Source organism: Balaenoptera acutorostrata, chromosome 15, assembly GCF_949987535.1.
Source record: "Balaenoptera acutorostrata chromosome 15, mBalAcu1.1, whole genome shotgun sequence".
Classification (NCBI taxonomy): Eukaryota; Metazoa; Chordata; class Mammalia; order Artiodactyla; family Balaenopteridae; genus Balaenoptera; species Balaenoptera acutorostrata.
In genome coordinates this window covers 33229769-33255585 of record NC_080078.1, presented here as the reverse complement: position 1 = coordinate 33255585, position 25817 = coordinate 33229769, and the positions used below count along the sequence as shown (strand labels likewise).

Sequence of the window (25817 nt, the reverse complement as noted above, 5' to 3'; positions counted from 1 at the left end):
AGCTCAGGACAGAAGTGTCAGTAGCATTGAAAGGTGGGAAGAGAAAATTCTCCAGATAAAAACCCCAAGTGTTTATTCCTGAGATCCTGCTTTCAGGATCTGAGCCAGCTGGAGGTTGGCATTAGGCTGGTCAGTAACGATGGGGGAGGCAACAGCCCATCCAGAAGTTAAGCACATCCTGTGTAAGAGACAAGACACTCAGCCGTTACATCATCTCATTCCCTCCGCACATGGTCCTATCAAGGAGCAATCTCATTACCCATTACCCATCACCTCCATTTTTTTTCCCCCCCAGAGGAGGAAACTTTTTTCAGAAAAGAGATGAAATTATTTGTTCAGAAATCTTCACTGTCACTGGGGTTTGAGCCCATGTGATCTAATTGCCAAGTTCAACCCTTAAGCCCTGGGCCAACAGAATAACACTGTTGTCCCCATTGAGCAAACTTGAGAAATGCAGTGAAAGAAAGGAAAGGGGGAGGGTGAGAAGTGAGGGGTTAATGGAGAGTGTATGGAGTGGACAAGCCACAGGGAATAATATCTGTACTTGAAACATTCAAATAAGAGAGAGAGAGAAAGAGAGAGAACTTTTACAGGTGTAGTTCCATAAACGTAGATTTTAACTTAAAAAGGAAGGCTAAGTAGAACTAAATTGGAAAGAAAAGCCAGACTATATAAAAAATATATATTACACACACACACACACACACAATGTTTCTAGTCATATATGTTAAAAGAAGCTTTGATAGCTTCATTGTGATTCATTGTTTCATGAAATGCAATTGTGTTGTGTTAGTACATGAAATTAAATTTAAAAAAATATAAAGGCGTTGATACAGTTATGGTTGCTACTGCGCTGTCATCCTAATTGCCTCAATCATTAGGCATCAAAGTTAAATCCTCAGGTGTTCCAGAGAATTCCAATCATGAGATAAAGAGATAAATGTGAGCGAGTTAACTTGAACTATTGAAATATGCTTGGTAGGGGAAGAAGCCATGAAAATATCCTTTTTTCTTCTTTAAAAATAAACACAGGTTATAACACAAATACAGTGAGTGCAGTTTGATCCCCAGCCCCACCGTCTTGATACTCTCAGTTACAGAGATTTTGTAGCTAAAAAAGGCTTGGCATTGCTTGGTCTTTCTTTGGGTTTGATGGGTCACTCTTAGGTCTTAGTGAAATAAGAGAAGCAAACTTGTAAATGAATTGCTCTGGAATTTCTGTCTGACTTATGCATTTTCTTTTATTTCATTTTTGCATTGAAAAACATTACATTTCTGTTTCCTTATAGAGTAGTGTATCAAGAGCCTGTGTATGGCAATAAATTGCTGCAGGTATGAAATCCTGGCTGGTGGAAAAACTCATCACTATTGATTGTGGGTTTGCTGTGAAATCCTACTAACAAGACAATTCCGGGGAGGGGAGATGGTCTCTAACATAGAAGGAGGAAAGACTTAACTGAATTTTCCAGTTTTGATGTGAATTCTTCTAGAAGAGAGATGCTCATCATGAAATGTTTCCCTCTCTGCTAGATTGTGTGTCAAAATGGAGGTCTGGCTTGGCTCTTCATTTCTTGGCTTAAAATGTATCTGGCTTCAATGAATATAAACTCAGTGAAAATAATTCAAGGGTTTCATTGAACCAATTGTCTGAAAAAAAATTTTTAGTAGGTTCCTGGAGTCAACTGGGATGGTTAAACCAAAAAGCCTTTTATACATCCAGCATTGAGGGTAAGCATAGCTAATATAACATCCCCTGGTTTCATTGTAGCTTCTTATAAATTTATTTCACAACTTTTGCCGTAGCTCTCAAACCTATTTCCCACTGCTGAAGCAACACCCAAATGAACGAACTTGTAGGAAGGAAACAGAAAAAAATCAACACATCCATCGAAGTGTAGCTGGCTAAGTCTCCAAATTTGGTCTAAAACCAACATTAAAACTGTCAAATAAAAGGAAAGAGGAATGTAAAACTAAGGATGATCAGTGGGAGTTTTATTACATGGGTTTCCCTGTAACCTGCAATCCTCGTTTTTGTTCAGTATTAAGTCAATTAAGAAGGTACATTTTTTTTTTTACTGTGAGATTAATCAAGTTTTAATAAGAAATCTAATATAAAAAATGGGTACTTGGACCTAGGAGAGGACCAAATAAAATTCCTGACATCAACTTTTATTTTCACTTTCTAAGAAAACAGGACTTCTATTGCCATATTTCAAAAATAGCTGAACATATGCAGATTAAAGAGTAATGATTTATATTTGTTTTACATTTTGCAAATGTTCTTTAAATGTCATTATAGTGAATCAATTTTATGTATATTATTAATCCACCTGTTTTAGACAAAGTGAGATCCTTGGATATTCTCAGAAAGGAAAAGCCCTACCCAATCCCCGTGTCCCCACCAATGACAAAAATTTCACCTCGCTTCCTAAGCAATTCGCCATTTGGATATTTGAACATCTTTTTCCAAAAGTATGCTCTCAAGTTTAAACGTGTGATTTCCGTTGTCAAACCACTTTGTGATGCAATGGAGAGCCACAGGGCTTATTAATAATGCTTTACAAAGTTCCACAAATGAGTATCCAGTTTCATTTCATTTCACTCAGCATCTCCCAAACCTGTTTGGTCATGAAACCTTGCCCTTCCCTGCCACTATGAATATCCCACCAAGCACAGTTTTGAAAGTGGTTCATTGGAGCATCATTAAAGGTCCTTAATTGATAACCTCCCCCAGTGGACCTTCAGAAGTCTTGCTAACAAAGGAAGTGTTTCTGACCGTGTGAGTCAGTATCTCCAATGGCCGCATCTGGTGGTGGTGGCCAGGTTGAGAGGGGAAATCCATAATGACATTTAAAATGTGTATGTTCTATAAGTTCACACTTGTATTTTGCTGCCTAGCATGTGAAAGTGAGTACATTTTGTGAGTAGGGAGTGTAGACCATTTTGTGTTTGTCATCCCTTTTTTACCTTTGGTTTGGTGGTGGGAAAAATCTACTTGTCAAGGATACATTTTTTTGTCCTAAGGTCTGGGAGGACCAGTTTCAATGTGAACATGGTTTGGTGACCACAAATAGAAGTGAGTGCTTCTTTTTTCAGACATTACTCCAGAACCTTGCAGAAGCTTTGGCTATGCTCAGCGAGCCGCAAAATATAGGGCAATAAAATTGATTAGAGTCACCTGTTAGAACAGCTAATTAAAGCAATTTGTATTTTTTTGATCATTTTACAGTGTATGAACACATATACGGAGTTAATACACAACTCTGGTTTTCCCCTTAAATGGATTTCATACAGAAGAAAAATAGCGAACAAAGACAATGCAGTATATGGATGTGGGGACATCAAGCCATCAGTCCTTTTCTTCTTCCAATTATTACATATTTCAGGGATCACTTAGGCCTGGACTGTCCAATACTGTAGCCACCAGCCCCATGTGGTTGTGTACATTTAAATTCAAATGAACTCAACTTAAATAAATCAAAAACTCCATTTGGTGTACCAGCCACATTTCAAGGGTTCAGTAGACGTTTAGGACAAGCAGCTACCACACTGGACAGCAAAGATATAGAAGATTTCTGATATCATCAGGTCTACTGGACAGCAAGAAGATCACTGACCAGGGTCAGAATCTCTCCACTGGTTCCACAGACTTTAGCAAACTATGACCTTGACTCATGAATCAGGAATACTTGTAAACACATTCTTAAATAACAAAGATAAGTGTCAGGACATTGACCACTTGTGCCTGTCTTGCATGGAAACACACATTTATTTTCTCTAAATGGCCAAGTCATTATGCAAACATACAGAGGATGGATCTTTCCCAAAGCTTCATAGATAAGTCCCTCTGAAGGATCCCAGGTGGACACACATCCATTTTATATTCATGCAATAAGTATCAACTTAATAGTCAGTGAGGTTTGTTTTAGGTATATTCTATTTGCACCGCCACAGTTTTTCCCACTTATCAAACTTGCTACCTACTTCCATTGATGGAAAACATTGCAGAAGTTGGGGGAGTCGTACAGAGTTCAAAGAAGGTTTGCAAGCAGGACGTGGCCAGAAATTTTTACTGGGACCAAATTCACAGTCACCAAGGCATGATTGATTGACATGGCGCTTGATGCAAAGAACTTTGCAATAACTTTTGTTTTCCGTTCTGGAAGTGAAAGAAAAAATAAAGCACACACTCAAACTTTCTCCATTCAGAGCTTTCAGCTGGTTGCAGCTAAGGCCTCCTAGCAATCAGGAAGCCAATGCCAGCCCCTCCCTTCCTCATTAAGTTCAGGAACATACATACCTGCACACCTGTGTCTTTTATGGCTGCGTGATGAAAGCTGAAGAGATGGGCAAGCAGATGAAAAGAACGGCTCCAGAAATCTGGTGACCCCGATTTTCCCTCAGCCCATCACTCTGTATCTGGAGCTTGGTGCTGGGTGTGACAACTGCTTTGGTTTTCCATCTCCTCAGCACATTTAATGAGTTTCTCCGTTCCTAATTAGAGAACATGGTGTTTGGAACACCAGGTGGTGTCTGGGTAAGACCTCTTTTTTTAACTTTCACATTGTTTTTCAAGGGAGACTTTTTTTTTTTTTAATACTGGCTCCAGATTATTGGTGATTATCTGTCAGAATGTCTTGGAGGTATCCTCTCTAGCATGATCCAGAGAAGGAACTTGATTAAGGAGAAACTAGATTTTTGGAATTGCTGTGTAAGTGATAGCGAATTTGCTCTGAAAGTCAGCTGTGATTGGCAAAGGGTAGAAATAAACGACAATAAAGGACAGAATGTTTTGATAGATGCTTCTTGCAATTTTCTCATTCATCTGTTTTCTATCCTATACCTGGAGCTGAATATAATGAACTCCTTCACCCAAAACCCTACCATCAAATCCCCCCATCACACCAGTTATTTATGCTGTTAGATGCCCTCTGACATTGCAGTCTGTCCTGAATTGCCCCTTTACAGTGAGGGTGAGACCCCTTCTCCCAGAGGATTATGGGACTATGTATTCTAATTAGAACCTGAATGGTCCCTGTGTTATCGGTGGAGACTGGATCCTGCTTGTTAAGTGTGCTGAAATCATTCGACAGTGGTTGATGTATCGCTGTGGTCTGCTGAGCAAGGAGCTCTGTTATTTTCACAGTTTGATAATCAATGCTCCACTGAACACAGTTCCTTTAGAATATGCCCATTTGTTTGTCCTCTGCTTAATTGAACAATTGCAATTACTGGTACATACAACTAAATGTTAATTATTTTTCTCAGATTTTTTTTCTCTCCTAATGATTTTATTTACAAATTGGAAGACTTTATATTTTCCACACCAAACAAATTCTCCATCTGAACCAGTGTGATATCTTTAGCTGAAAAGACAGAATTTTTAAGTGCTCACCATTCCTTTTTTTAATCATTACGTGACATTTAGAAAGCTGGAGACAATCTTCTTTAACTGCTTTAGTGGTTGAACAACTACACGTGCAAGAGATGCCTAATACACTTTCAATCAAAGGGTTATCTTATTTTTTTTTTAATAAATATCAAAGTAAGACAGCAGGGTATTAGCTTGACCAATATTGGATTTTTAAGGAAGTAATCAAAGATTGAATAAAATGTAAGTTAATAGCTGATAAGTAAAGGTAAAGCATACTCATTGTTGAAAATCTGGAAAGTTCAGCAAAGCATAAAAAGCATTTAAATAATTCCCCATAATCCTCCCCACCGCAAAACAATTACCATTAATTAACATGTAGGTACATCTCTTTCAAAGGGTCTCTGGGTTGTCCCTTCGGGATACGCTTACAACTGCTAACCTTTAACATCCAGCTGGGGTTGGTGGTCCACCCCCCATCTTTCTGGCGTGTTTTCATACTAAGCTTTCATTAACCTCCACTTTAGTTTGTTAGAGGTGGGTAACCACTGTTCTGATGTGGTCTCGCGATCGGGCGCCCTGAGTTGGCTTCCTCTGCGCTCCTAAGTCCGCTTTCTCCTTGTGTTTTAGGGTGGTTACGCTGCATATCGCTACGCCCAGCCCACCCCCGCCACTGCCGCTGCCTACAGTGACAGGTAAGGGCCTTCCTTCTCATGCTTGACATTTACCTGGAAGTTAACTTAACTCGTGGGAGACGAGATGCTCGTCTGGTCTTGGTGCAAATGCATGACTGCTGGGGAGGCAGCACCCCAAAAGTTAGGTCTCATGGTGAAGGTCAACACGGGGCCACATAGAGAGAGGATGCACTATGACGCCTAGCTCATTCTAAACACTCGCCCTCGCTGCTGAGACACAAAGGTAGTGATACATTTTGTCTGTGCATAGTTGTTTTTCAGATCTCAATTCCTGTGACAGCACACCTTGCATGCACAAAGTAGACTCCCTGTACAACCTTCTCATGGTCTTCTCTGTAAGACCCTGGTTTCATCTAACTCATAGGACAAAACCCAGGAGATGATCCTGCAGGTTTACCTCGATTTTCAGCACCCCGTTTCCCTTTTTTTTTCACATCTTTGTACATCCAGGAAAGCATTCCCCGTATTGCAGTTTTTAATCCAAACCAAAGGAATGGGGGAGGTGTATCTGGCATTCATAAGGAGAGTCGTTCTTTTTGGCAATGCCCAATGACCGTTCCTACGAACAGAAGCCAACATTTATTTGTAATGCACACCACATGTTAAGACTGGCAGCGGAAGGGTTTAAGAAATGCAGAAGTCAGAATTGGATGGCGGCGGGGGTGAAGGCTGGGGGATGGAGGAGCTCTATTACGCGTTACCCAGGCTTAACAGATGACTCGGTTTCTGAAATGGCAAGCCACAGCTATTTTTGTATAAGTGCTTTGAAAAAAAAAAAAGTGTGCGTTTCCATATTGAATGCAAATCGTTGGCTCTGTTTTCTGAGGACATAAATGTGAATGTTCAGATGCTCTGCATGCACAAATGTCATGGAGGGTGCTTATTTTGGGTAATGACTCCTTTAATTTAAAAATATGTTTCATGAATAAAACAGTAATGGTACCAATTTGCATGTGTGGCTGAGGCATGCTGGGTCCGACAGGTAAGCAGGCGATGTCTTGGACTCGAGAATGGGGAGTGTCGGCAGACACTGGTTCTCCTCCGTGGCCTCTTGTGACTCAGTCCTTATCTTGGTTTGCTGTGGTATGCTTTCTCTGCAGTTCCATTCCATTTCTCACAAAATGTGTCGTTAGCTCATTGTTAACTACAGACTTCTTCTGAGGTATACTAAAGCAAAAGAAATTCCTGAACCCAAAAAGCCTCACTTTGAAAACCCCCTGCCTAAACTTGTAATAAAATGGCTCTTTGGCAAGATAGAATTGAGATCTGTTGTCTGGATGTATGCAGGTATTATTCCTGTTTTCTTATGAACAGCCATCACGAGCTCTCAAGGCTGGAGGCTCGGAGCTTCCAGAGGAACCCCAACTATTGTCAATGTGCAGTTCTAATTACCTAAATTATCCAGTTACCCAATCATCAGTTGCCAGGATGCAAAATATGTTTTATAGAAGTTGCTGTCTTCAATACACTTTGACACTAGATTAGGGAAATTGAGAGGGTCAAAAAAGCTAATAAAAATGATGACAATCTTGAAATCCTCAAGATCATTCTACAAATGAAAAGTCTTAATGCTATTAAATTCTGCACACTGAAGATTCACAAAGTATCAATTGTAATGTGGTTCATCTACAACCCTTAATTATTTTTATGAAAATATCTCTAGATGCTAAATTCTCCAACACCCACTTTGTATATAATTATCATAGTAACTTTAGCCTGCTGCATAATTATAAGAATCTTAAACAGATTTATGTCTTTGGATTTTTTATCTTGCTTCTCAGTATAAGTGCATCTATCCCCAAGCTGAAAAAAAGGTTAATTACAAAGATATAATTTAAATTGCTTTCTTTAATAAAACCAATCTAGACATTTGGAAAATAAAAAACAATGTTTAATACTATTCTAAGATAGAATTACTTGAGAATCTGGCCATCTCTAGTTGCATTCATCTTAAAAATTAAGTTAAAATTTTGCTGCATTTGGGGGCACCATATATGCAAATGTATTTATGAAATCTGTTGTTTTAATATTATTAAGATTTCTCACTGGCAACATGTCCTACTGAAAAATTGCCCTCATTCTTGGTTTGGTAAATCTTGACGAACTCTGCAATTCCCACTTTGGTATAATAGTTTCAGCTGAAGAAACCAACTAAATATACTCTTGTCCATATAATTGGCCTCTTGCTGTTCATTAAAGAAATTTGCACATTAGGTCTTTTTGGTTGCTGAGGCAATTGATTGCTAGCCCTATTTCACTTTATTATAAGCAAGACACTTTCCACATATGGAAATATTGCATTGAGGGAAATGCAGTAATAGGTAAATTACCAGAAAACAATCTTTAAAGTGATGTTTCTGGTTTGATTTGCAAAGTGTATTTATGAAATGGTGGTACTTCCTTTTATTTTTAGTAAGCAGGTAAAGAGAAGGAAGACCCTTTTAGAGAAGACACATATTTGGGGGAAAATGTGAAATGATCAGAATAGCTTTCGAATCAAGATTAAGATGCCAGTTATCTAGAATTATCTCAGGGCAGCTGTGTAATCATTTCTTTTTACTCAATCACAGTGTAATATCAGTAGGGAGAGACTCTTAGTTCCTACTTTCTAGAAGAAAGGCAGAATGACAAAGAGAAAAGCTTCTTAACCCAAAGAAACTCCTTCAAAATAGGAAGTAAAATCAGCAGGAATAAAGAATGTTTGGGTCACGCTCACTGGCTGTCAACTTGATCAAAACAGAAACTGCAACAAACTTTCTCTCTAATCATGAGATTCACTCTTCAGAAGTCTTGAAAGCGAAAGAAGTTTGATGTCCCCAGTCGGTAGAATTTTACCTTTTATCAGCACAAATTAAGCCCTCATCAAATTAAAGATTCAGGGGCCTTTGGAAAATCTTGAACTCCAGTAACCTCAGGACTGGCCAGAGGTCCTTGATGGCCACCTTGCAACTCCCCACCCAACATCTTCTTGGTTAAATGATCACATGCTGATTATCTCGGAGTACCCTGAGTGTTTCTGAATGCTGACCTCCAGAATGAAGACCATCTGGTGTGGGCAGAGATTTCCCCCAAAGAAAAAGACCTGACTGGACTAGGTAATTTTATAGTCTTATTGATGAATTGAATGACAATAGGCAAACATCTTTCCTTGGCATTTAGGAAACATTTGGTAAGCCTTTGACCTCACCTCAAATCTTTACTTCTAATTTCACTTTGATTTGTGGAAAGCCAACTGTCCGAACTCTCAAGGGAGATGGTTTTCTGAGCTTGAACCAATCAAAGCATGGCAGTGGGGCCGACGGTCATCTGGTCATTGCATGCCACTTGGTGTTGCTGATGTGTTCGTGGTATGTTCTGGATTTGACAGGTCCATCATCACAGTAGCTCAATGAATGGCTTGCTTGAATTAAGCCTGGGGACAGGCTTCTCTTTATTGATTGGCTTTCGGTTTCTTTGTGTCCACGACTTGGTCCTTGTTGCATCTTTGGGCAGCCAGACTGGGAGGCGGAGGTGGTGGCGGCGGGGGGAGATTTCCTTTTCCATGAATTATGCTACAGATATTTGGGTAAATATGTCTGATGTGTACACTGCTTTGATGAAAATGTTACTGCGCCAAAAAGGCAGACATTTGTCACGCTTGTCCTGCTTGCTAAACATTCTAACATCCCCTAACAACCAGTGCATGGAAACGGCCCTCCACATTAGGGCAGAAGGGAACTCAATTCAGACCAGCTAGAGAAGAAGGTAATAAAGTGGTTCACGCCAAGATTTCACGATGATCCAGTTGCCCTGATAGTTACCCTGGGCCACTGTTTTCATATAAGACATGCATTTCCGTAAAGATCCCTGAAAGTTAGCAACTTCTGACATACAGTAGTAGTTCTGGCCAAACAGGTGCCCCTAGACTGAGCAAAAGAGACAGCAAGCAACAGCCTTCTGTTTGTTTGTTTTATTTCCTACCCTTTTTTGTTTGTTTTTTGAGACCTTTAACTTTCATCAGCAATGTTAGACTGTACCATATGAAATTGCTACCTTTGTGTGCCCCACATGGTGCAATACTGGCAATTTCATATAGCTCAGCTTAATGGAAACCCAATTAAAATGCCATAATATCAATTATCTTGCTCTCTGCACTTGAAATATATATATGTATGGTCATACATATATATGTGTGTTGTGTATATATATTATTCATATACATATGTGGAAAATATACGTATACACAACACATACACACACACACACACTTCTGCCTTAGGACCTCATGGAGGACTCATAACAGTATCTAGGTAAATCTTAATACAAGGAGGTCAGGACTTGTCAAGATCAGCCAGTCACAAGCCCCATGCTAGAACATCTTTTAAATGTGATACTCACAACCTATGAATAAAAGGTTCTATCTCAGAGAGAAATAGATTAGTAGTTCTTTCTTAAAACTCAATAGGAATAAGTAGTCATGTGTTTGGGGTCATGGAGAGGTTGATCTGTAGATCAACTATTTAAAATTATATGGGTGGTAGGGATGGATGGATACATACATGCATAGATGGGTGGATGGATAGATGGATAGATGGATGGATGGATGGATGGATAGAAAGGTATATAGGTGATAGATAAATAGATACATAGGTGGTTAGGTGGATGAATGGAAAGAAAGGGAGAAGAGAGAAAAAGAAAGGAAGGGAGGAAAGGAGGGAGGAAGGGAGGGAGGGAGGGAGGAAGAATAGAAGAAAAAGAAAAGAGAGAGAGAAAGTGAGTGAGAGAGAGAGGAAACAAGGAAGGAAAGAAAGAAAGAAGGAAGTATGGACAGATAGGAAAAAACTATCTCTATGCTCTTATAATATTTCATCATAAGCTAAACTACAGGACGTAGAACTAAATCCTTACGTACAATCTTAGTTTGATCTAAACTGAAAAACTAAAGGGGTTTGAGTTGATTTCCATTTATGTGGGTACTCCCTCTCTATTTTAGGACTTTTTATGTCCTGGGTTTAGATTAAATAATAGAGAAATGCCGTCATTAAAATAAGGCTAATAATTGCATTTAAAACGATACACCATTTTATGTGGAGTCCTTACCAAATCATATAGACTAAAAATTAAAGGGTTGCCAGCCAATAAAGCATATGAGCACCCTGAATGGAAAATTTAATTTACCATTTAAGGGTTTTTTTGGTAGAAAGGTTAATTTTTAAAATACTGTTATACTTTAGGGACTTAACAATTTTACTTTTTCTTGCTGTGGAGTAGAATATAGAAAGCTTCATCTATGGATAATGTGGATCTCTTAATGAGGGTAGACCATGCAAAGCAGAGAAAGGCGGGAAGTTTCATTGTTTTCCCCATTCCTCTTATGTGAACCAAGTTAGATAAGGGTTGAAACTGTTTCTGATTAAAAAGCAGTCACAAGCCCCTGCACCCATTCTTTGTAGATGTGTGCAAGGAGGAATTTCAAGATCTTATCCTAGTGCTTTGTGTGAAGCACTAGCTCCTTTGGCCAGCTCAAGACCTGATGACATTTACTGGTTTACCAGGACAGGAGAAGAACACGGACAATGTAATATGGCAGTCAACTCCCTTGTATGGGCAATGGCCAGGCTTTACCCATGCTTCTTTCGCATATGCTGTGAAAAATAGCTTTTCTTGTATGAAATGATGACAACAGCTTTGCTTTCTTCTTTTTTTATCCAGTTTTGTTTTTAATGTTCTTCCTTGGCACAGTAAAAGTTGGCAGCTCTACGATAGACTCCTTATTATATTTTATTTACATTTTCAATCTTTTCTGAGAAATCCACGGGTGAAAAAATAGAGTGAGAGCATTCTAAAGCTTGGTGATGCCAAGAATAGTATTCTCAGATGAACGAGAAACTGAGGGCTTAGTTCATGAGGGGATAGATCTGCAGTTAAGACAAGGATTCAGGGTCAGAAGGAGGCTATTTTGGACTCACATTCTAACCTGTTGAGTTAAAACATGGCAGCAATAGTTACTCCGCTATCTTTTATTGATAGTGCCCTGTTGAAGTTGTTCTTGATTTTAGCTTTTAATCTTTTCCACTGTTTTCACTCATCCTGATGAGCTCTTCTGGGTTCTGCAATTAAAAAAAGAAAATGATGCTCTGTGAACTTGTAATAGTAATGAGTCACTAATGCCTTTATTTATATCCTTCTGTACCCCAGTGCCCAGAAAAGCACATCCAGTCTTTAAAATTAGAACACCAGGTTGAAATATATATTCATACATAGTATTGTATATAATATTTTCTTATTTTTATTTATATTCTTATTCTTCTTTTTGGTTTAAAGTTTACTTTCTTAACTGATTCTTTTTTTTTTTTTTTTTGGTGATTCAGCATCCCCTCAGGAAGAGAAAGGGAAGCTAATTATTCTAGACAGCTTTAGGGTAACAAGAAAGAAACAGGAATTGCCTGTGAGTTTCCTGTTACAAGGCACACATACTACATGAAAATAAATTTCTTCAATAAAACTTGCCATATATATGAGAATGCTCTTATGAAAATGTTCATTAGGTGGAAATAGAGGACTTCGGTACTTGCACTATTTCCTAAGACTTCTTGAAGTTTAATACAGTAACTGAGCAAACTTTGATTCAAATCCTCTCTCTGTGATAACAATAACAATAATTATGATAATAGCAATAATAACAATGGCTGTGTATGGAGTCCATACTATGTGATAGCACTAAGTGTTCTAAGTGCTTTACAAAGACAGTCACTGAACTGTCGCACTAAATATTAAATTGACCGCCATGGTACAGATGGGGAAGATGAGCCTGGGGAAGGGTGAAGTAGATGTTCAGCTCAGCTTGAGAGCTGAAGTCTATGCCCTTAATCCCCAGGCTCTATTGCATCTTAGTGGAGCAACCTTGAGAAGTCATTTCTTTGCCCTCCGTCACCTCATCTGTGGTGGGTATATTGATTCCGTCTCACAGAGTGGTATGGAAGTTTTGAGACACTGCCTGTGAAATATTCAGTGCATCAAGGGCAGTACATAAAATATTCTTGTTTTCATTTTCATGTTTATATTTTCATAGTCATAAATTCCAATTTTTCATATTTTATTTCATATTCCCATAACATAGTCCATTAAGAGCTTTAAATCTGGGTAGCAACAGTGAGCTTGGAGGAAACCAAAAATATCTAGGTTATTTCAGTTCCACCTGAATCTCTATAATCCAGGGGTTTGAATCTGTTGTTTCTTTAACTGATTCCAGAGTCAAGCAAAGTTTCGGGAGGATAATGACCAAATATACTCAACTGATTATGATGTAGACAAGACTTTTAAAATATAGTAGGTAGGATTATATGCAACTCTAATCCTTTTTAATCCACTGAGTTCCAAGAATAATTTATGTTTGTTTTGTTTTGCATTTTTTTAATGGAAAAACATGCTTTTTTTTTTGGCTACGTAAGCCCCCCCAATTGATCAGTCCTGCAAAGTTTAGATTTTTTTTTTTTTTAATTTATTTATTTTTGGCTGTGTTGGGTCTTCGTTTCCGTGCAAGGGCTTTCTCTAGTTGCGGCAAGCAGGGGCCACTCTTCATCGCGGTGCGCGGGCCTCTCACTCTCGTGGCCTCTCTTGTTGTGGAGCACAAGCTCCAGACGCGCAGGCTCAGCAGTTGTGGCTCACGGGCCCAGTTGCTCCGCGGCATGTGGGATCTTCCCAGACCAGGGCTTGAACCCGTGTCCCCTGCATTGGCAGGCAGATTCTCAACCACTGCGCCACCAGGGAAGCCCCCAAAGTTTAGATTTTGATATGTCAGATTTTCTTAAAGTGAGCAGTCTTAAATGATGTTTCCTGCCACTTTTTAAAATCTTTTCACCACGTAGATTTCTGTTTTGAAGTTAATTTTTTCAGTAGTGTCTCTAGTGTGCCAGGTACTATGTAGAACATTGGAACAAATGACCTGATCAGGTAAGCAGTATAGTTAGGGCACCCATATAATGATCATTTAAAATGGATCATTTTAAATGGGACATTGAAATGATCGTTTAAAATGGGACGATGTAACAGAGAAGGGATGCACTGGTAGTAATGACTCCAGGACAGCAGGCTTCAACTAGGACTGTCGTAAGACAAGAAGAACATGTGTGGTCATCCTAAGTAGAACCACCAGTGTGTGGATAGGAGAAGCAGGTCCAGGCAGGGTGATGTACACTCTGGGAAATCCCACTATTGGGCTTCAAGTCCAATGTCTGTCGGTCCAGGTCCTGGACTGTTTCTACCTCCTTATGCTGTTGTTACAAAGTCAGGGCAAAGGCACATTTGCAGCTTCAAATAGTCATACCTAAGACACAACTTGATAACTTAATGATTAAAAAGAGAATGGAATTTCATGCTCTCATTTATTTATTTTTCCCTATGGATCAATAGTTCTGATTGAACATTCACCAAACAAATTACGACAACTAAGATAATTATATTTTCTGCCAACCTGCTCTGCAGGTTGATGCTGATTCCATCTGATAACGATTGAGATGGCTCAGAGATAGTGAAGGAGGGAATGTAGAGCTCTTGCTGGTAACATCAGTGTGATTTTGGGAATTTGTGTTTATGGACACAAAGCTCTCAGTGATGAAAAGTAATATGGCTGTTACTGATCAGTGTGTTTCCCGAGTTTCTCTTCTTTTTAATTTACAGACAGGTACACACACACGTGCTCACACGTTAAATGAAAAAGTGCTCAAGTTTTTGTTTCAAGAACTATTTGCCTTTGGTCCATAATCTTAACAGCTTCTTAACAACTGTTAGGCACTGCCAGATGAATATATAATTTAATTGAAGCCGTTAAAAAAAGAAGCAAGCCTGTAAGAGTCAACAGACTGGACCAAGAAGGAGTTGGGGAGATATTAAAGGAAATTCCAAACCCAATAGACCATAGCTGTCACAGCCATTTGGGTAGACACGTTTGCCAGTGACAAGACAAGATATAACAACTCCTTTGGTCATATCATGGCCTAATTACATACTTTTCGGGTTGCAGATCATTGACTTGATAGGCCACAAAAAAGCAAATAAAACCTATCTTTTCAGTAGCGCCATCAGGGTCCTTCAGCTGTGAAAGGTTTAGAAGCAGGTGAGAAAGCCCAGTGCTTTCTAGAGGCTGGTCAGAAACCTCTGATGAGGACCTGTACACAGAAGCCTCTTGGAGAGCCATTTCTGTTGCAAATAAAGAACCTTCCTCGTAGAAGACAGTATTCCAGTCAAGTAGAAGGGAATATACGCAGCGTAGATAGACTCGGAACTGATGAAGCATTCGTGAATGTGACAAAAATTAAACCTGCTCCACTTCGCCTTTTATTTTCTTGGTCACTATCAGGATATGCTAGAAAGTCTACCTTTGGGGGTAAGAGGGAACTTTTCACTTAAAAATTTCTAGTATTTCTTTTAACGTTATCAAAGCAAGTTCTGACTTTTGTACCTATGAAGAGAACTTTGAATTCTTTTCCAGAACTGACTTCTATTTAAATGTGGCCTCTCTTTTATTTTCATATTTGTGTGTAATACATGCCTGTGAACAGTCATTGGACAGAAATAAATGACTTCTCATGGTTTTCTCCCTGATGTGAATCACAGTGATTTATTCTTCTGGAATTAGATTCTCCTCCAAATCATAGTGCATTTCATCTTGAATTACCATACAAAACATTTAGAGTAGGACTGCTTTCAGAATTTAGGGGGATGGTAGTCGGGTAGGTAAGAGCTTGAGGAGGAACTAACTTGTCCATGTTGTCATTGTTTCCAGGCTTATTCTTACTACATTATGATGTGTGAATGTTCAGATATGATCACTAGATTGTGGGCAGATGAGACAGAATCAAAGCCAAACACCCTTTTCCCTTAATTATCTTAATCACTTAGATTGAAATGTGTTGGCCTGAGAGTCTAGACATACATCACACATCTGATAACCTGGAACAGTGGTTCCCACTGTTTTTGCAGCCATGGAATCTCTTTAAAAAGAAAACTAGGATTGCTGGATGCTTCTAGCATCCTTTTAATCCCTATCTCCTTTCATGGTCTAATTTTGTAATTTGATTGAATTAAAAGATTGAGGGACTTCTTCCCCCCTGCCATTTCTATATTGTTAGAGGGTTTGTGGACCACTTCTAGTAACTAGAATAGGAGCCCAGCTTGTTGGGGGTGGGGACACTTGAAAAATGTCTCCTGGAAAATATTAGCTCCACAGCTTTCCCAGAATGACAGTTTCTCTGCTGTTCTTTTCATGGTTTATTCAATATCTGTCTCGAACTAAAACAACAGGAAAAGAAGCGCTTACCTTATTCTGTTCTAAAATTTCAAGATTGAAGTGGTTCATCTTGAGGGTCCTTAGAGCCTTACTCTGCAAAGCATTGTTCCCAGACCAACCAAATTGACCTCATCAGGAACTTGTGAGAAATGCAGAATCTCAAGCCCCACCTGAACCAGAATCTGTACTTTCAAGATCCCGGGGTGATTTGTGAGAAGCACCATTCTCAAGGTGCTTCAATTCTACCCCAATAGGCAGTAAATAATGTTCACTCTGAGTTCTCCTTCCACAAATCTTCCACATGTAAGAGAGTTTGTCATTGTAACTTGTTGCTTTGTAAACGTCTCCTCTCTGCTCTCTCCCTTCCTAAAGGAGAAAGTAAGAGCTGTCCATGGTTGCGCATCCCTCACAATCCATTCTGCTGTGACTTCCTTCCTCAACTAGTTTAGGGCCACAAATAATCATTTTCTTATTCCAAAGATCCAAGAATAATGAAAGTGATTCCATGCGAATATCTCCTCATTGGTTGTGTAATACTGTAAACTCACGCTGTTGTAAAACGTACCCCGGAAAAGTCACATCTGATTTCTCTTACCTTTATGGAGCCTCCATTTTGTCATCTGCTAAAGGGAGAGCATAACACCAGTTAGAATCAGAAAGAGATGAAGGTGAACATTGCTTTATAAACTGAAAGAGGTGGTGAAAAAGCATGGCGTTATCAATAACTCAGTTGATTATTGACAGATTTTTTTAGGGTGTATATGGTTATTTGAAAGCATTGGATGTATACAGGCAAAAGCAAGCAAATTAAATTAAATCTGTCTAAAAGTGCAAATCATTTTTAGATGAGGCAATCTTCAGGACCCACCGTAACACTAACATTCTGGGAACCTGTGCCTTCCTCAACTTGTCATTGGCCTGATCAAGATGTAAAGCAGGGTCTTTCATACTCATTGTATCTATTCTTTGACTGGCGCATGCGTTGGCGAATCTTTGCTTATTCACCAACAGACTGTGATCGGAGATTTACATATAGAGACTGAATCTCAGTAAGTTACTTACTGCACGAGGTAGTACAGGCAGGCTAATTGACTCTCAACTGCCTCATCTTTAAAGTGGGGCTGATGAATCATGCCTGCCTCCATGGGTTGTTGTGAGAATTAATTGAGGTCATGAAGAAAGAGCTCCTTGAATAGCACTGATGCTGAGTAGCCCTCAGGATATTATTATCATCGTCATCACCCTCAACATCGTCATCCTCCTTATTTTTATTATCAGCAGCATCACTAAACTATAGGCATATTTTGTTTTGTTCTTGGCCCAAAAAATATTGAAGGAAGAAGCAACTGGGAACCATGAGATCAAATAGCCTGTCCTTCTGTTCATCTTTCTCCTGGATTATTGCTTCTCTTTTCTGTAGTTTAGAAAATGTTGTAGTCATTTCACAATGTACATGGATATTAAATCATCACTTTGCACACCTTTAAAAAAGCATGTACAACCTGATTATAAAAATTTTAATTTGTCAGTCATATCTCAAAACTGGGGAAAAAAACACATTGGGCCAAAAAATATTGAAGGAAGAAGCAACTGGGAACCATGAGATCAAACAGCCTGTCCTTCTGTTCATCTTTCTCCTGGATTATTGCTTCTCTTTTCTGTCCAAGGAGGAAGGAGCTCAGGCTGTCAGGGATGCATCAGCTTCTTAGGAAAAACAACCAGTTCTCCCAGTGTAAACCCAGCCCCCAAATCAACATGGCTTTAGATTTAAAGGGTTAAAAAAAGTCAAACTAAATCTGCCGATGCTGCCCTTTTCCCATTGTGCTTGGTGAGAAGTCCAGTACTGTGGTGGAGGTGGGTTATTGGAACCCCAGGGAACTTTCTACCATCAGCTCACTTCATTTTGCACATAACTCCTAAGTGGACCCAGACCTTCTCAGTGTGGCCTCTCCACCCTCCAGAGCCTCAGCCTGGACACCCACTGCTCTTCCTGAGCCTCCAGAAGCTCGGGGACCCCCTCAGCCATATGAGGGCTGCTTCCCCTAGAGAGCACGTATGCTGTTCAGAGAACTTGCCAGACCCATTTCCACCCTGTGATAGGCACCATTTCACATGAGAAGCTCCTTCTGCCCAACCAAAGCTGAGGTGGGATTTTGCCTTCCTTGGAGGCGCCAGCCCACCTGTAAAATGACCTATAACCTCGAAAGGCTCTTAACTATCTCCCACTTGCCCTAAAATCCCAGAAGCCCAGGACTTAACAATACAAACATCGGGCCTCTTTGTGGGGAGAGAGAAGCCTATATTTTTCATGAGTCCACGCAGCCAGAAAAATACATGATGTTTTCCCCCCAAATAAAGTGCTTTCCCATTCATGTTCTCATTGATCTGCACAAAACAAACAAGAGTCTAAGAGGGGTAGGTGCTATTTTCGTTCCCATTTTCCAGATGAAGAAACTGAGGCCCAGAAAGGTGAAATGATTTTTCTATTGGAACACAGCTTGTATGTGACCAGGCCCAGCTTCCAGACTCACAGTTAGTTCTCTTTCACTTTAGCCGAGAAAGTGGTACAGTGGGAACCGGGGAGATTATTAAATGTTGGAGATACTAAAATTACAGAAGTGGACTCTCCCCAAGGTCTCCAGGAAATGGAGATGCCCTTGCATTTGAATCTCTGAAACGCAGAGATTTTGGATGGAATATTCACACTGGGGACAGATCCACAGTACTTAACTCCTTTTGCACTTAAACTTTTTTATGTGTGCAGTATTAGCAGTAGGAACTGGGGCTCAATAAAATAGTTTTGAATGGGTGTTAATGCAGTCCCCTTTTAAAATAAAAAAATACCAGGATAGACCCTTTCAGAGGAGTCTATAGTCAAACTGTTTATTCGCTTGCTTGTTTGTTTTTTTATACCTCACCTCAATTCTACAATTGGCCATGGCCTCTTGAAGTACATATGATACAATACTAAATATATATATACACACACACACATACACACATAAATATATATATATATATATATATATATATATATATATATATATATATATATATATAAATTACAACAGGGCAGAGAAAAATATGAATCTGAATGGGATTTGTACAGTTCTAGAGTTTTAGAACTGAGTCAGGGCGAGAGAGGTAAAATACTGATCACAAGCAAATCGGTCTCCCTTTCAAGGTGATAAAACTGAAATATAATTAGATTATGAGCTTCGAGATAGCCAAGCCCAGTATAGATATTCCTCAGTGATTTACATGCCATGAGCATGGCATCAAATCCCTTAAGCTTAGCTGGGTGCCCGGCATGTTGTAAGCCCTCATTAACCATCTGAGAAGTGAATGAACAACACCAGTAAACAATTTAGCAAAGGCACCAAATAGAATTTTAATAGGAGCACCTTTTTTCTGCATGTTATATTTAACTGTTCAGGAAATACTCATGGCTGGATTCCCCGTGATGGAGATCAACACTAGTGCAATTTAATTAAAAACAAAACAAAACAAAACAAAAAAACCAGAAGACACAACTCTTATTTCCTGCAAAGTCAGGGCACATATGTTCAGAGAATATTTGTACAATGAGAAATTAGTTCTCAGTGCTGGCAGACATGTTAGAATCACCTGAGCGGCTTTTCAGGCATACCTGTGTCTGGGTACCACCCTCAAAGATTCTGTACTTTAATGATCGGGCCTGGTAATTGGTATGTTATATTTTTTAAAATGGCCTGGTGATTGGTATTTTATATTTTAAAAAATCTTAGCTGATTGTAATGGGCAGTCAGGTTTGAGAACCTCTGTCTTATAACTAATAGATGCCCCGGAGACTACAGATAGAATTAAATTGACTTTGTCCCACTGCCATCTTGGGGCTGCCATCTGCCAGACCAGAAGACCCACTTCTCAGGCTGTAGGGGTTTTTTATTAGATAGGCTTGGAGGGTTTTAATCACATATCAGTGTATGTATGTGTGCGTGTGTGTGTGTGTGCGTGTGTGCGTGCGTGTGTGCATGCATGTGGGTGTGTGTGTGCGTGTGTGTGGGTGTGTGTGCGTGTGTGTCTGTGCGTGTGTGTGTGCGTGTGTGTCTGTGTGTGTGGGTGTGTGTGGGTGTGTGTGCGCACGTGTGTGTGTGTGTGTGCGTGCGTGTGCGTGTGTGTGTGTTAGATGGAATATTCCTAGCATTGGATACAAAAGGAAACTTGCTATGAATGGCACCAACCCTGAGTTTTGTGTAACAATAATGACAAAAAAGAATTAAGAGGCCAAAGAATGATAAATGACCAGAATCTTTAACAGTAGAACTTAAAGCCAGTATTATTTGATGGGAGAACCTCCTGTCTGGCCTTTCCCTCCACCCCAACCTATGCCAGAATTTTCTCTGTATCTTGTTGATACCTAGCTTCTCACACCCCTTCCAGCAACACTGGCTGGCTGTTATTTTCATTTGACTCTTAGGATTCAGCTGGGGGTGATTTTTAGAAGAAAAGAGAATTGCCAAGAGATGAGATTTCACGGAAGGTGAAAAGCGGGATAATAAGGATAACATGGCAAGTCACAGGACTCATGTAAATGTACCACCAGCTGAGTCAGATCCACAGTCTGGGTGGTCAGTTTATGGAAATCATCGTAAAACATCATAAAGTCTGGTAATAGATTAAAAAGAGAGAAAGACCATGTTAGAAAATTCCTCCGCAGAGAAGCCACACCCATCACTGACTCAATACCCTCTGTTGTGAGCAGCCCTGAGCAGAATCTTAGAGGGTGAATGAGAGTTGGGGTCTTGGAATCTAAAAAACAAAACAAATGAATATATATAAGAAAACAGAAACAGACTCACAGATATAGAGAATAAGTGAGGAGAAGGAGGGGAGAGGGGGGAGCTAAGGGTATGGGATGAAGAGGTACAAACTACTATGTATAAAATAAATGAGCAACAAGGATATAAAGTACAGGGGAATATAGTCATTATTTTATAATAACTTTAAATGGAGTTTAATCTCTAAAAATATTGAATCACTATGTTGTACACCTGAAACTAATATAATATTGTGAATCAATATTGTGAATACTTTAGTTAAAAATAAATATTGTAAATTTTTATTTACAATATTTATTTATTGTAAACAAATACTTAGTTAAAAATAATAAAAATAAAATATTTTTATTATGATTTTATATTTAAGCAAAAAAAAAAAGAGTCAGAGTCTTGAGCGAATCCAGCAATGTCCAGATTTCACTTAACATCTTGTTCACATTACATAACCTGTGTCTCCATTTCCTCGTTTATGAACGTGGGGATAATAAGAGAGGTTGTAAGGAAAATTGAATGCATACATACGCACAGCACTTGGCAACCACCTGTCATGGATAAGCGCTCCATCAACTTTAGGTAGTGGCTCTTTGGTGTCAACATTCCAAAGAGTCAAGACAAACACAGCCTTCTCTCGTGCTCGGTGATTTACTATTTCCTTATTTTTCTTAAATTAGCAATCCTCTCTTCTCCCACAAAGCCTCCCTATATCTAAAAGTCTTCCTGGGAAAGGTGGGCTTTGAAATGAAAATGAGAATGAACTTGCAGGAGATTTCTCAGCATGATTTCTTAAATTTCTCCATGGTAAAAAAAATTACCTAGAACCACAATTCCCTCCCTGGAGGTATGAGTGGTGGCCAGATGATCAGACCTCTCTCCTGGAAATTCTGATGCAGGTGGTCAGGGTTGAAACCCAGGCATCTATATTTTTAACAAACATTGTAGGTAATTGTCTTCAGGGAAGTTTGAGAAGTTCTGGAGTAGAGGGAGAGGTCAAAAATAGAGAGGAATTCTGGGTGAAAAAAATGGTAAAGAGAATTAGATGCAGACTCACTAGGAAAAAATGGGAAGACCCTGCCTAGATGAACTTGAGTATATCCATTGGAGACAGTGAAAGAAGATGAACAGGGGAGGAAGCAAAAACAGAAAGCTTGATACTATGGCCACTTTTCACCAGCTTCTGCAGAAATGAGGTTTAAAGCCCGTTCTTTTAGGAGGTCTTCAGAAACTAGAAGTAACCATTCCTGGGCACCCTCAGCAAGTACACAGATAGGTTGTCTTAGAGGCCAACATGGTGGGTGGCAAAATGGAAGCTGCAAAAGAAGCAAAATCTACAAGAGATTTGGTGATCCCGCCCCCTTTCCACTCTGCATTTGTACCATCCCCAAGTGCTTCCTGGCTGTGGCTGATATAAGATGCACCTGCAGAGCATCTCCTAAGCTACCTCTTTCCAGATCCAGTCCCAGAACAATTAAGCCAGGACCCCCAGGAGTTGGGCTCAGCTTTACTGTTTTTAACCTCTCCCTATGAATCTAGGAGCAGCCAAGGTGAGAACCATTCAGCTACACAAGCGCTTCTCAGCCTTGGCTGCATAATACAATCACCTGGAGGTCTTTAGAAACTACTGATGCCTGAGACCCACTTACAGAGCTGCCCACTTAACTGGTCACTAGGAATTTTAGAAGCACACCAGCTGTTTACCCTGTCCAGCCAAGGTTGAGAATGACTCAGCCAGACTTAATCATCAACAACCACTGCACAAACCAGTTTGCTGAAAATAAGGTCCAACTGCATTTGAAGTTTAGGTCCTCAGGCCTGGGCTGACAGTGAAGAACAGACTAGGATTAGCAAAAGGGGACAGCCCCGTGCCAGGCTCCTTTCCCCTCTTGAGAGGTGACCCCCCTGTCCAGAGCACACCTGGATTGCTCTGACCATTACGTTTTCCTGACAGTTTGGAAACAGCAGACTTCTCTGCTAGGTCATTAGTCTCTTTGATCATACCTCTCTCTGGTCATTTGGGGTAAATAATTTCACCGAGAGGGTCATATCATTTTATGGGCAGACTAAAAGACATGGTTTATCTTCAATTTCAAGTGAAGAGAAACAGAATTGTATATAAGTGTGCTAACAGAGGAGACATAGACACCACAATGAAACCTGCCCCTTATTCTACCCAAATTCCTCTGTTGGCCTGACATGTGGGGTATCTCTTACCAGGCTATTATTTGCCAGGCATTTCCTATTAATTGCACTTATAATCAATTGATGAAAGGGTAGTTTAGAGGGAGGGGTGATCACACAGGCTTACTCCATGGAATTAATGAGCTTTATAGGAATGCACTTTTCCAAGACGTTAGGGTAACCTTCCTTGGATGTAGTGGGATTGCTTGTGTGGATTAAAAAAAAAGTCAGTACAGAATTGATACGTCCAATGGATTACTATTTTTTTACAAATACGTTTATACTCCTTTTTTGGCACTGCTGCAGAGCCCATGGCATATTCTTTAAAATGTTGGTGATAACTCTTTAAACTTTGATGTAGACGATTTGATAGTTGGAGGTCATCTGAGCCAACTCTTTGGAAGACAGTGAGTCATCAATGGGAGTAATCCCCTTTGTTTAGAAATTTGCCCAGGAATCAAAGACACTGAAAAAAGTCCAGATATATAGATTACAAAAACAAAAAAGAAGAAGGAAATGGAGAAAGTGTAGCATTTTTGTAAAGAGTAAGTATATCATGTCAAAAAGAAGAGTGCTATGAAGGACAGTCATCATAGTTTCTAAAAATCTGGCACAATTAAAGAAAAGGGTCTCATTGCTTTATAATCATACTTGTAGGCTGCATTTTTACAAGTTTTCCCTCTTCATCCAATCACCGTTTTTTAATCTGTGTTGGTTGCCTTCCATGGCTTTCCCCAAGTCTAGCACGCTGGACAGTTTCTTAGGGAAAATGCAGAAGAGAGACTCAAGGGAGAAGTGTCTATAGGGTTAGCGAGTGTGGATGGGATAGAGCCACCTCACGAATGAGGTCCCCCTCGTAGATAAGTGAATGGCTATTCCGAAGAGCTTGCCCCTTAGATAAACCAGATCACCGTTCTTGGTTACAGTAGGTTCTTCTTTTGATCGTGCTAGAAACAGAGGTCCTTCCAAAGTACTTGTTTGGTCCACTGGACAATGTCATACATGTAATTGGAGCTGTGTCTTAGAGTCAGTCCTAGGTGAGCAGGTCAAAACACATACTCAACCCAAGCGTCTTCCTTTCCAGGGATACTAATTTTACTTCTCCTCAAACCTTGAAAAGTTGATGCCAGATAACGATGGGGCCCAAAAGGTTTGTAAAAGAGCAAAAAGATAGCCAACATCCAACAACACTAACTTTTATTGTTTTAAGAGAGGTGATAAATGAACTTAGTTATGACTTTTGTTATGTGGGTGAGAAACATAAAAAATGCTATCCTCAGACCATGCATAATTTTGTTTAGATTTCATTGGTGTGGCAATGATGAGAGTCTTCAGCTGAATGTTAAATTCGAGTGAATTTTCAAATGGTAGCTCTATTTGTATTCCAGGGTGTACCTTTTACAATAGTAAAACTTTCTTAAGATGTTTTAAGGGATGCTCAGTCACTAGATACTTTTTGAAACGTTGGAACAAGACTGATCAAAACGCAAAAATGCATTTATCTGGGTTCCAGATGATTCCTATGCACAGTAAAATCTAACAAGTGAGAATTAGAAGCCTCAATACTCCTGCTTCTGAGGCATTTAAGAGCCTAGCCAATCTCACTGGGACATTTTTTGTAATCTGCCTGACACAGACGTTCTTATTTCTAGAGAAACAGACAGCACCTCTGAATTAGAACACCTTGCATTGTGGAAGTGGCACAGTTGGAAACATCTTAAGAGAGTTTTATCATCCTTCTGGATTTACTAAATCAAAGTGAAACAGCATTTTCCATTTCTATTTTCTTTTTAATACCGCATCGTTAAAAATAATTTGGCAAGACAGGGTTTATTTCAGTTGATGGGTTCTCTTACCTTCTTTCCGTAGCAAGCCTCATGTGGTGAGGAAATTATTATCCATAACATGCCACCATTTAACATACTCTTCAGAAATGACAGCATTGCTTTTTCTTTCCTTTAAAAAACTTTTTTGGATATTATACTATAATAATAGAGCTTGGAATTTTATGATTTTCCTAGCTAGTTGCAGTATACTCTTTTTCTAATAGATAGTCTAATTTTGTTTCTTTTTTTTTTTTTAGTGTAGTCTCCTTTGAGCATTAGAAATCCATAGAAGCTCAGTTTGAAATGCCCTAGCCTTAGAAACATACCCTGGCATGATGACATTTTAGTAACACATAATTAATATTTCAGTGCAGCAGCTTATACATGGTCCATGTTCTGACATCATCATGATTTTGTTGAAGGGTTCCCCGCATGCCTGTTTCATGATCTTCCTAAACTCTCTAGGTCCAAGAGAGAGCAGCACATTTCCTTGCAACATCCAAACGCAGCACCCTTCCCTCCCCCCTCATCTGAATACATCAAACCAATTGGCAGAGAGAGCATTTCCCCCTGAGCGAGCAGTATTGTGAATTTTATCTTCTCTTCCAGAAATCAGTTCGTCTTCGTTGCAGCAGATGAAATTTCTTGTAACACCTCTGCAGG

General features: G+C 39.5%; 1 protein-coding gene across 18 annotated transcripts in view; it reads left to right on the top strand.

The window, feature by feature from the left end:
* The window catches only part of RBFOX1 (RNA binding fox-1 homolog 1), a 1515726-nt gene that overhangs the window by 1471957 nt on the left and 17952 nt on the right, over positions 1-25817 (top strand). For 7 of the 18 annotated variants that reach the window (XM_057529156.1, XM_057529150.1, XM_057529161.1 and 4 more), the window contains 2 exons: positions 1290-1332; positions 6002-6066. In XM_057529156.1, coding sequence (XP_057385139.1) covers positions 1290-1332; positions 6002-6066 — 108 coding nt within the window. Of the gene's footprint in view, positions 1-1289; positions 1333-6001; positions 6067-25763; position 25817 lie in introns of all 18 variants that reach the window. The other 11 variants (XM_057529162.1, XM_057529155.1, XM_057529167.1 and 8 more) reach the window with 3 other exon arrangements.